The sequence below is a fragment of the Takifugu rubripes genome, chromosome 1 (genome assembly GCF_901000725.2).
Source record: "Takifugu rubripes chromosome 1, fTakRub1.2, whole genome shotgun sequence".
Taxonomy (NCBI): Eukaryota; Metazoa; Chordata; class Actinopteri; order Tetraodontiformes; family Tetraodontidae; genus Takifugu; species Takifugu rubripes.
This window is the reverse complement of record NC_042285.1, coordinates 29,095,076-29,105,075: the sequence shown is the minus strand read 5'-3', so window position 1 is coordinate 29,105,075 and position 10,000 is coordinate 29,095,076. Positions and strand designations below refer to the sequence as shown.

General features: G+C 47.6%; 2 protein-coding genes across 10 annotated transcripts in view; both read right to left on the bottom strand.

The window, feature by feature from the left end:
- The window catches only part of LOC101072510 (transmembrane protein 237A-like), a 4,645-nt gene extending 3,613 nt beyond the window's left edge, over positions 1–1,032 (bottom strand). For 2 of the 3 annotated variants that reach the window (XM_029841295.1, XM_029841302.1), the window contains exons 1-6: positions 935–1,032; positions 640–781; positions 454–524; positions 278–391; positions 106–211; position 1 (exon numbers count right to left, since the gene is read on the bottom strand). The exon at position 1 is cut by the window's left edge. In XM_029841295.1, the coding sequence (XP_029697155.1) occupies position 1; positions 106–211; positions 278–391; positions 454–511 (279 nt within the window). In that variant the 5' untranslated portion in view covers positions 512–524; positions 640–781; positions 935–1,032. The remainder of the gene's footprint in view (positions 2–105; positions 212–277; positions 392–453; positions 525–639; positions 782–934) is intronic. The other variant, XM_029841300.1, reaches the window with a different exon arrangement.
- A 1,874-nt stretch (positions 1,033–2,906) lies between these two features.
- LOC105419928 (MAGUK p55 subfamily member 4-like) overlaps positions 2,907–10,000 on the bottom strand; it is a 16,531-nt gene continuing 9,437 nt past the window's right edge. For 5 of the 7 annotated variants that reach the window (XM_029850900.1, XM_029850895.1, XM_029850911.1 and 2 more), the window contains 15 exons: positions 7,390–7,471; positions 7,236–7,321; positions 7,064–7,144; positions 6,048–6,244; positions 5,854–5,912; positions 5,714–5,725; positions 5,425–5,466; positions 5,335–5,355; positions 5,216–5,254; positions 4,968–5,135; positions 4,666–4,746; positions 4,184–4,277; positions 3,967–4,075; positions 3,419–3,553; positions 2,907–3,244 (listed from right to left, as the gene is read on the bottom strand). In XM_029850900.1, the coding sequence (XP_029706760.1) occupies positions 3,059–3,244; positions 3,419–3,553; positions 3,967–4,075; positions 4,184–4,277; positions 4,666–4,746; positions 4,968–5,135; positions 5,216–5,254; positions 5,335–5,355; positions 5,425–5,466; positions 5,714–5,725; positions 5,854–5,912; positions 6,048–6,244; positions 7,064–7,144; positions 7,236–7,321; positions 7,390–7,471 (1,392 nt within the window). In that variant the 3' untranslated portion in view covers positions 2,907–3,058. Of the gene's footprint in view, positions 3,245–3,418; positions 3,554–3,966; positions 4,076–4,183; positions 4,278–4,665; positions 4,747–4,967; positions 5,136–5,215; positions 5,255–5,334; positions 5,356–5,424; positions 5,467–5,713; positions 5,726–5,853; positions 5,913–6,047; positions 6,245–7,063; positions 7,145–7,235; positions 7,322–7,389; positions 7,472–7,782; positions 8,639–9,228; positions 9,431–10,000 lie in introns of those variants that run through there. The other 2 variants (XM_029850919.1, XM_029850926.1) reach the window with 2 other exon arrangements.

Below are 10,000 nucleotides of genomic sequence, written 5' to 3'. Positions count from 1 at the left end.
CCTTCAAGAATGGAAGGCACAGTCAGGCATCAGCTCGAGCCACCATCGTGCACGCCGTCTACTCGTGCACGCCGCCTACTCGTGCACGCCGTCTGCTGGCCCCACCTCTTCCTTCTGGTCTTTCTGGTCGCAGGGACGTTCTGCTCCTCTCCGTCCCCCCCCGGCTCATCGGTGGTTCCGTTGGGTACGTCCAGATTGTCCGTGTCCTGGTCTACAACACAAGACGGCCCTCTGGGGACTGAAGAAAGAGACCGATCGTGTCCCACATGGAACCTACCAGTTGGGGGGGTTCTCTTCTTTTTCTTCTTCTTCTGTGGTGCTGGGTCTCCAGGCTCTGAAGTCAGGGGGTCTCTGCTGGTGGTCCCATCCTCGGTCTCCATTTCCAGAGCAACTACAGAAGATTGGAGAACGTGCTGAGACCGGAACAGGAGCGACACGGATATGTGGCCCCACCTTCACCTTCTCCAGCCTCCTTCTTCAGCTTCTTCTTCTTGCTCTTCACTCTTGGCATCGTGATCTTGTGTCTGTAAGAGGATCAGCAAGTGTCCTCAGGTGAGTGATGCTTCCCTCCTGGAATTAACCTTGACAGCTGATCTGTAGAACCTGCTGCTCATGTGTGTTAGAACCTATGGGATTGACCTGAACTCTGAAGTCAGGAGGTGGAGCAGGCTGTCAGTCCAGCACCTGCAACCCAACAACGACGTGTTGTTTCCTGCTCACCGACGTTCTGACCAGCGTGCTGGTCGCTGGAGTGGCTGGAATGGCTGGAGCTACCGCGGCGCTAGCAGGGTGTGATGAAAGGAGCTAATGTTAGCGTAGCTTTAGCATGTTTACACTTTATGCTACGCTAAAACAAACACCCGTTGGGTACGATGGAAAACCACGTAGAACGGATCTGGTTCTACAAACGCTGCTGTTTCAGTGTGAAGCTCACCTGTGCAGGTGTGTGTGCTCCTTCCAGCCTGTCACTGTGTCTTCTGTCTGTGTTTAATCCTGGAACAGGACGTCATGTGGGCTTTACTGCAGCAGGTGGATCATCTGCTGAGCCTCTTACCTGTTGGCTGCTCAGCTGTGATGTCATAAGCAGCCCTGCCATTGGTCCGATTCCTCTGATTCCTGAAGATCCTCTCTGAGATGATCCCTCTTCATCCCCCCACCTCTGCTGGAGCCCATCACAGTGGTCACCAGGGCGCACGCACGCACACACGCACGCACACACACACACACATGCATGCACACACACACACATGCATGCACACACAGACACACGCGCACACACACACACTTAGTCTTCATTGTGAGGACTATAGATATGATCATCCATCATCCATCCATCCATCCATCATCCATCCATCCATCCATCCATCCATCCATCCATCCATCCATCCATCCATCCATCCATCCATCCATCCATCCATCCATCCATCCATCCATCATCCATCCATCCATCCATCCATCCATCCACCCATCATCCATCCATCCATCCATCATCCATCCATCCATCCATCCATCCATCCATCATCCATCCATCCATCCATCCATCCATCCATCCATCCATCATCCATCCATCCATCCATCCATCCATCCATCCATCCATCCATCCATCCATCCATCCATCCATCCATCCACCCATCATCCATCCATCCATCCATCATCCATCCATCCATCCATCATCCATCCATCCATCCATCCATCCATCCATCCATCCATCCATCCATCCATCCATCCATCATCCATCCATCCATCCATCATCCATCCATCCATCCATCCACCCATCATCCATCCATCCACCCATCATCCATCCATCCATCATCCATCCATCCATCCATCCATCCATCCATCCATCCATCCACCCATCATCCACCCATCATCCACCCATCCATCCATCCATCCATCCATCCATCCATCCATAGTTCACCCACCTCATTTACCTACGTGATGTCATCACTGGTGTTCGTAGCCAAGATGGTGGATCATAAACACCGTAATAAAACTCGTCCCCACCATGAGGGATAAGCGCCGTTCACGTCTGTGCTGAAGTGAAACCTCAAGTCTGAGAATTCTTGCAAACATCTTAGGGGAATCAGTTGTCCGCCAACACTGTGCAAGTGGAGGAGTTTCTGACCTCAACTGGGGATATTGTCGGATGGAGGAAGGAATTCGAGGAGTTCCTCAGTCCCTAGGTGGACTCCATCATCCCCCAAGCTGAACTCACCGAGGTAGTTAGCAAGCGCCTCGGTAGAAATGTGTCAGGGTGGATGAGATCCGCCATGAGTACCTCTAGTCTGTGGCTGTTGTGGGACGGTCTCGCTTGAGATACCTCGGCAGCATCGTGTGCTGGTTCAGAACAGTGTCTCTGGAGTGGCAAACCGGGGTGGTGGTACCGCCTTATAAAAAGGAGAGTGTTCCAACTACAGAGGGGTCACATTTCCCAGCCTCCCTGGGAAGATCGATGCCAGGGTACTGGAGAGGAGAATTTGGCTGATAGTCGAACCGATTCAGAAGGAACAACCTCTCCCATCATGGAATACCAGCTCTTTACCCTCCACAGGGTGCTCGGGGGGTCAGGGGAGTTTACCCAGCCACTCGGCTGTTGTCCTGTTGACTTCATCAAACCAGGACCTTCACCCTGTACTGGGGCGGTTTGCTGCCGAGTGGGAACCAGCACCTCCAAGGCTGAGGCTGTGATTCCCCACAGGAAAAGGGTGTTTTGCCCTCTGCAGGTTGTTGGAGAGGTCCTGCCTCGAATATCTCAGGTGTTGTTCAGGACTGAGGGAAAGATGGAGATCAGCGCAGTTATGTGGTCAATGTTCCTCTGCTGGTGCTTCCTTGGAGATGGGTGAGAAGCTTACGTTTAATAAAGCCGTCCATGTTTTTTTTTAGTATTTTATTTGTTACATTGTCGATATATAAATCATTTTCATGTACGATGATGAAGAGGTCAATGGTTGGCTGAAAATGGCTGATATGTTTAATTTAACTTTTAAAATGAGACTTTAGTGGCGTTTCAGCCGTGGATGAGTTGGAAAACGAAGTCTTTGCAGAGGAACCGTCTCCTTTAAGCCCGGTTCTGGTTCCAGCTGACAGGGGTCCATTGTGGCTCCTGTTGGGCCTCCTGGATGAAGGAGAAGAGCTCCATGCATGAGTTGTGCAGGTCCTCGTTCACCAGAACACGATCAAAAAAGTGGCGGTATTTGGCCTCCATCAGCTGAGAGGCCTCCTCCAGCTGCACAAAGTCGTCCTCCTGCAGCGGAGAACAAGAAGGTTCCCTTTGAAACATGGACAGTTTGGCTCACTGCATCCATCAACCTCGCTTTAAAATTATTACATATACATATATTACATATATTTTTTGTTCATGGGTTATTTTGTCTGTCAGTAAGGTCAGAGATGTGGTTGGGGTCAGAGTTCAGGGTACCGTGAAGGCTCTGCTGGCGCTGTAGCTGCTGATGATTCGAGCGTCCCTCCTGGTCTCTCGCAGCCTCTCAGGACTCGGAGGCTTGATGAAGATCACGTAAGGCTTCAGTCTGGGCGTCCGCAGCATCTGGATGTTCTGAGCAGAAAAGTGTCACTAAAAATATGAACAAACGTCTTCAAATGGAAACATTTGATTAATCTTCACATTTATTACACTGAAAATGACTTAATTATTTATCAATACAAATTTCAGAGCTTCAGTATGTTTCAAATGTAATTTCAGTTTTAATAATTAGAATTCAACAATTTAACACGATATTATTAACGATATTATTATGGACAAATTAGACGGCTTCACCTTTGGTTACATTTATTATGCAGAATCTGACCCAAGATTCTTCTCCTATTTTAAATGTTGATGGTCTACAAATGTTAATATTAAGCATATACCTACATAAATCCACAAATACAAAACGATTCAGTTACATGAACCATTTGTGGAACTGACCATTAAACCAATCACTGATCAATATCAGTAACGACACTTACATGAGGTTCAACGTCTACGATGCAAATCTGTCCTCGTCTGAGGACGTCATCGATAGCATCAACGCTAGTCCCATAGAGATGACCTTTGAACTCACCGTACTCCACAAACCTGAGCACACACACACACACACACACACCCACACACACACACACACACACACACACGTGCGCGTCACAGTTGTGTTCTCAGGTCAGTGTTGGTTCACCTGTGTCTCACCTGTGGTTACTCATCATGTAGTCAAACAGCTCTTTGGTCACAAAGTGGTATTCTCGCTCCATCAGCTGTCCTGCTCTGATTGGACGAGTGGTGTCTGTCAAAACAGGTGAGCAGCCAATTGAAACGCACCAATCACATGCTTCAAGGTCACTTCCTGTACAGGAAGGAAGTGAGAGCAGCTCTGAGGAAGTCTCCATTTGGTTTTGAATCATTTCTAACCCATCATAATCACATTTTCATGTGTATTTTGATGACTCAGCAGAATTTGAGAACTGACCTTGATCCAGTAGAACTGAATTCATTTTAATTGTATTCTTATTCTCTTGCAATCAAACAGGTGCTTCATGGAAACCCAGAGTCTAATCCCCAAACAACTACAGTGGCAGAAAAACTTCCTTTAACAGGGCAAAACCTTGAGCAGGAACCTGTATATTAAATCTGTGTGGATACGCCTGGTGATACACCTGTGCTGCGTCACCTACGAGGTACGGGTCCCTGGAAAGCCAAAGGGTTCAACTTGATGAGTCTTTTTCTGAGTTCATTCACTCCGACTCCTGAAGCACCTGTCCACAAGGGGGCGACAGACCACAGACATTTGCAAAGAAAAAGAAAAACTTCAACACAAAATTACCTTGAAAACAAAGTTTTCCAAGACATTTCAGAACAACATAAAAGTTAAGAACCCAAATTAAATTTGAATAAATTATCGAATGTATAATAACTTCGTTTTGGAACCGAATGGTGTCTCCTTCTGTCTGGTCTCTGTTGGCCAGGCCGATCTCACCAGTGAGGACGATGAGGCGCTGCTTCTCCTGCGGGAGGCGCTGGTACAGTCGAACCTCCTCATAGGGGCTGGAGAGCGAGCCGAGGGTGGGGGAGCAGGAGGTGCAGGACTGCCGCCTCCGCCTGTGGGAGGTCCTCCTCCACAGACAGAAGCTGCGGCGAAATCCAGCTGTTGTTCGTTGGACGACATTTAATCATTTACAGATAAATATCACAACGAAGACGAGTTTTGGAGCTGTAGTTTCTCACCCAGGTAGATTCCGTCAGTGACGTCAGAGGCAGGATCATCTGGAGCGTCAAAAGGTCTTTCGTTAAAAGTTCGTTTATATTTCTGTGATGTCATCAGAATGATAAGAACAAGGACGCACCAATGTGGGTTTCTTCCAGTTCTGAAGAAAGAAGAAAGAGAACGTTTTTAATCTGCAGGCAGACTGGTCACGTGTGTGGGCGTGGCCTACCTGCGATCAAGCGTTTGTCATCTGTTTGGGACAGATCGTCCTCTGCAAGACAACAAACCAAACGGTCAGAAAAAGAACGTTTTAAAATGCAACCTTCGCCATTTGTTTCAATCTGAACGTTTGTCTGGGGGCAGAAGGGTTCTCCTGTTAGCTTGCTGAGCTAACAGTTAGCTTCTCAGCGGTTCGTTAAATCAAAGCAGGGTTTCTACCAATGAATACAATCATCTCTGACAGTTCTCGAGGAATCAGCACAACCACAGACTGATCACACACCGACACCGACACCCACCGTGATCCGTCACTGGGGTCAGCGGGTCAAGAGACAGAGAGCAAGGTCACAGCGGCACCATCTACATGCACCAGAGCTCAGTGCAGAAGAACGATTGTGCAGTTCTGCTGAAGGCTGCAGGTGAGCGTGATGCTACTCACAGGCCCTGATGCAGGTGTGAACATGGGAGGGTTGGCTCCACCACTGCTCCCTCTGTTTGCTACAGATGGTCCAGGAGGCAGGAGGAGGAAAAGCAAAGCATTTTACATCCTTTATTCTAAATGTTAGTTTCTGCCAAACATCAAACAACACTCTGGTGTTCTTGGTTGAATCTTCTGCTTCTTCAGAGTTTCACCTCTTTAGTCTGCTGGCAGAAGGAATGAGACCAGCGCAGGATGCAGCCCAGGGCAGCTTCCTGGCCTGCCACCAACTCTCGTCTGACTGGTCCACCACCTCCAGCAGGTCTCCACGCCTGAACGCCATCCCAGCATCCGGGCAAGGGATTGAGGCGTCCTGCAGGGGGCAGTAGTCCACCATCGCCCTTATGTAGACCTGAAATAGTTGTTTCACACACTAATTTCAAATGAAATGATTCATTGATGATGATGAAAGGATGAATTGTTCCCAAAGTAACGATTCTGTGATCATTGGAAGTCTGTCAGAGTGTAGCTGATTAGAATTTGATGCTCTTATTTGTGGTTCATATGTGGTCGAGCAGCTGTAACAAAATCAAACATCTGGATTCTTTAAGCTGACTGAACTGGACTACAAAGTCCTCCACCAGACTGCAGTGCTGCCCCCCCATCTATCTGCTCTCGACCCAACTGAAACAAGTGGCACATCTCAGGGTGGATTTAAAGTCTACTGTTTGACCAGGACCCAGGTTCCTGAGGGGGCTTCACCAGAGCAGACCAGAGTGTCAGAAGAGTCGTCTCTCGTTGTGATGGACTGTGTCTTTAATGTTTGTCTGCTGTGCGTCTGTCCGTCCCTGGTAGTCCCTGGCAACTTGTGCCAGGGACTACCAGGGATAACCAGGGCTGTGAGTAGGTGGAGCAGGAGCTATCCAAAGGTGGTTGACAGGGCAAGTCTCTAATCTGAAGCCCTCTTGGGGTGAGTCGGGAACCTTTCCACAGCCGAGGCCCAACCAGCTCATGGAGATTTTGACTGTAGTTTGACTGGACTTGGTGCTATGACCTTGACCTCACAGTGGAACAGTAGAGACTCCAAAGTGGCCAAAAACAGAACCCTAACCTCCAGACTCTTCCTCACTCCTACATTGTGCATCTGGTCGGTCCCACATTAATACAGGTGATTCTCTAAAGAACGTTCACGTCAGTACGTTCAGGTGAACCCTTTCTGGATACTTCTTACCGCCTTGAGGCAGCTGGTGCTGCTGTTGCCTGGAGCTTCGTTGGGAACAACTTTGAACAGGATTGTTCCTTGAGAATTAATCTGACAAAATTGAGAGTTTTATTTTATAATTCAGAAAAAAGTCAAAAGTTTGTGGAGGAACATTGGGTGGTTCTCTTTTCAGATGACCCACCAGTATCTGGATGACCTGTTCTGGATCCAGACCCACCACAGGGTTTCCATTCACCTCCACTAACAGATCACCAGGATGGAGAAGTCCTGGGAGCCACAGACCAGTCAGTTTTTCACCCGTGCTGTTCACACATGTTCACTGAGCTTCATCTCACCGCTGCGGTCAGCCAGCCCACCATGGATTACCCTGGCGATGAAGATCTCTCCCGTCCCCTCATCCTTCCTTATGGTTGCTCCCTGAAAACAGACATACGATTGAACAACCTCACTCACAAAGGTCTACATCTGATAAGCTGAGCAGAGAAGAAGCAGGTTTGATGTGAAGAACCACACGAGGGATGGTGGAGAACTTAAGATCACACAGACCATGAGAGACTCAGTGTTCTCTTGGACATTTGATGGACCTGAAATCTTTTGAGCTTGATATTCTCCCACTGGATCAATATCAGATCAATGAGCATCAGGGATGAAACCACATCAATAGTTTCTCTTTCCTGCATTCAGTGAATCCTGAGATGGAAAAACTGTCCAATAAGCACCAATAAAAAGTCCATAAATACTCTTTAATGTGTAACAGAAAACTTGGAAGTCTTTTTCTAGTTCTACAGTATAGTTCTGTCTACTGGTTGTTGCTCTTTCTCCTGCTTGTGCTGCAACAGTCCTCCTGGTCCTCCAGAGGAGCTCCTACAGTGGAGCCATAGTTCCTTCTACAGCCAAACATCCTGTGGGCAACATAAAGGCTGGCCACCTTTGTCTGGTTTGGACTGGAAAAGTTCTCTTCACTGGAGCTGACAGATGAAGAGGAAGAAGAGGAGATGGGGCAAGGGTAGGTGGTTGGATGTTTGTGGGGCACCTTCGGAGAGACTGTGGAGTTCCTGAGAGGAATCTTCCGTTTTAGCCTCTGTGGAGGTGATGACAGAGGTTTGTTGGACACAGTGAAATTCTGGAGCTTGTCGACCACCTCATCCAAGAGGTTAATGGCCCTATCATTCCTGCTATCTGTGACCGTCGCTGCCACAATCTTCTGGCTGCACTGGGGAGCATCCTGAGGACCACGGTCAACACCCTTGGGCAGCATCTGAATGGTTGACCTGAGCTCACCAGCAGGATGTTGTTGGTAACCACACACTGCCAGGCCTTTCTCAGTAGAGCCCAGACAGTTGCTGGCAGGACCAGGTGGTAGATGACCCCCCTGCTGGTTGGAGCCCCGAACCCCAGTGAAGAACTGAGTTCTGTCCGGTGTGCGGACGTTCCTGGAATGACTCCATATTGCTCCTCTTTTATAAAGGATGGGGGAGGTGGGCAGGCTGAGACTGTAGACGGCACAGATGGGAGGAGGAGGGTGGGCGTAATCATCAGTGTGGCTGGAGCCAGATGGAGAACCTGCCTCACCTTTGGAACGATCTAAAAATAAAACCCAGAGTCAAAGTTAAGGAGACCAACAAGGTGGATTATGATGGTGATGAGGAAGATGATGGTGGTGATGATGAAGATTGTGATGAAGAAGAAGATGGTGATGATGAAGATTTTGATGATAATGATGTAGATGCGATGATGATAGAGAAGAAGATTGTGATGAAGATGATGATGGTGATGATGATGAAGACTGTGATGATATTATGAAGATGTGATGATGATGACAATTTTAATGAGGAGGATGTGGTGATGATAAAGATGAACATTATGGTGATGACGATGGTGATGCTGAAGGATGATGGTGATGATGATGATGAAGATGTGATGATGATTGTGATGATGAACACAATGATAACAAAGATGAAGGTTGACAGGAAATGCCAATGATGATGATGATGATGTGATGAAGAATATGAAGATTGTGATGATGACAATGATGAAGATGTGATGATGATGAAGATTGGAGAGTAAACTGCAGGATGAAGCGAAAATGTTCTTCAATCACATATTGACACTTTTGATGTGGTTGTCTGGCTCCTCCCCCATCATTGACTCAGATTAACCCCTCCTCCTTTTACCTGTGCAGGTCAGCCTGGAGGAAGCTGATTGGTTGAGATCTCTCTTCCAAGGTGCTGTGAAGTCATAGTAAGCGACAAGGGGGCGGGACTTGTCTGCAGGGAGGGACAACTGCTTGTCTTTTGTTTCAGTGGCTCTAAGCTCCTCCCATGGCCACGCCCCCTCGGGAGGTATGACGTGTCCTCTTCTGTGATCATTTCCAATCTTTATCAACAGTAGATAAAAATCTGAAATCATTATAATTATTACCTGTAATCCGAGTTAGCTAAAAATCTAATAATCACAGTAAACCGATTCAACCCGGATCAGAAAATATCATATTTAATCTTGTTTTGTTGTTATTTGTTCCAATTTTTTGTCTTCCTCTTATGGTTGCGACACAATAATTGTGATTTCACACTTGTTTAGTATTGAAACATTTTAAAATTTGAATTGGCAAAGTAAAGTTGTACTTTGTGTTATTGATGCTTTATTAACATTCTATTAACCACAACAAATACGTATTTAGCTCCATAGTCATTGTTGTTCATATGTATTTTGGACATGTCTGGTCCCCGTCGGTAACCAACAACCCCCTTCTGGTCCCCGTCGGTAACCAACAACCCCCTTCTGGTCCCCGTCAGTAACCAACAGCCCCCTTCTGGATGTCTCATTGGTAACCAACAGTCCCCTTCTGGTCCGCGTCGGTAACCAACAGCCCCCTTCTGGCTGTCTCATTGGTAACCAACAGCCCCCTTCTGGTCCCCGTCAGTAACCAAGAACCCCCTTCTGGAT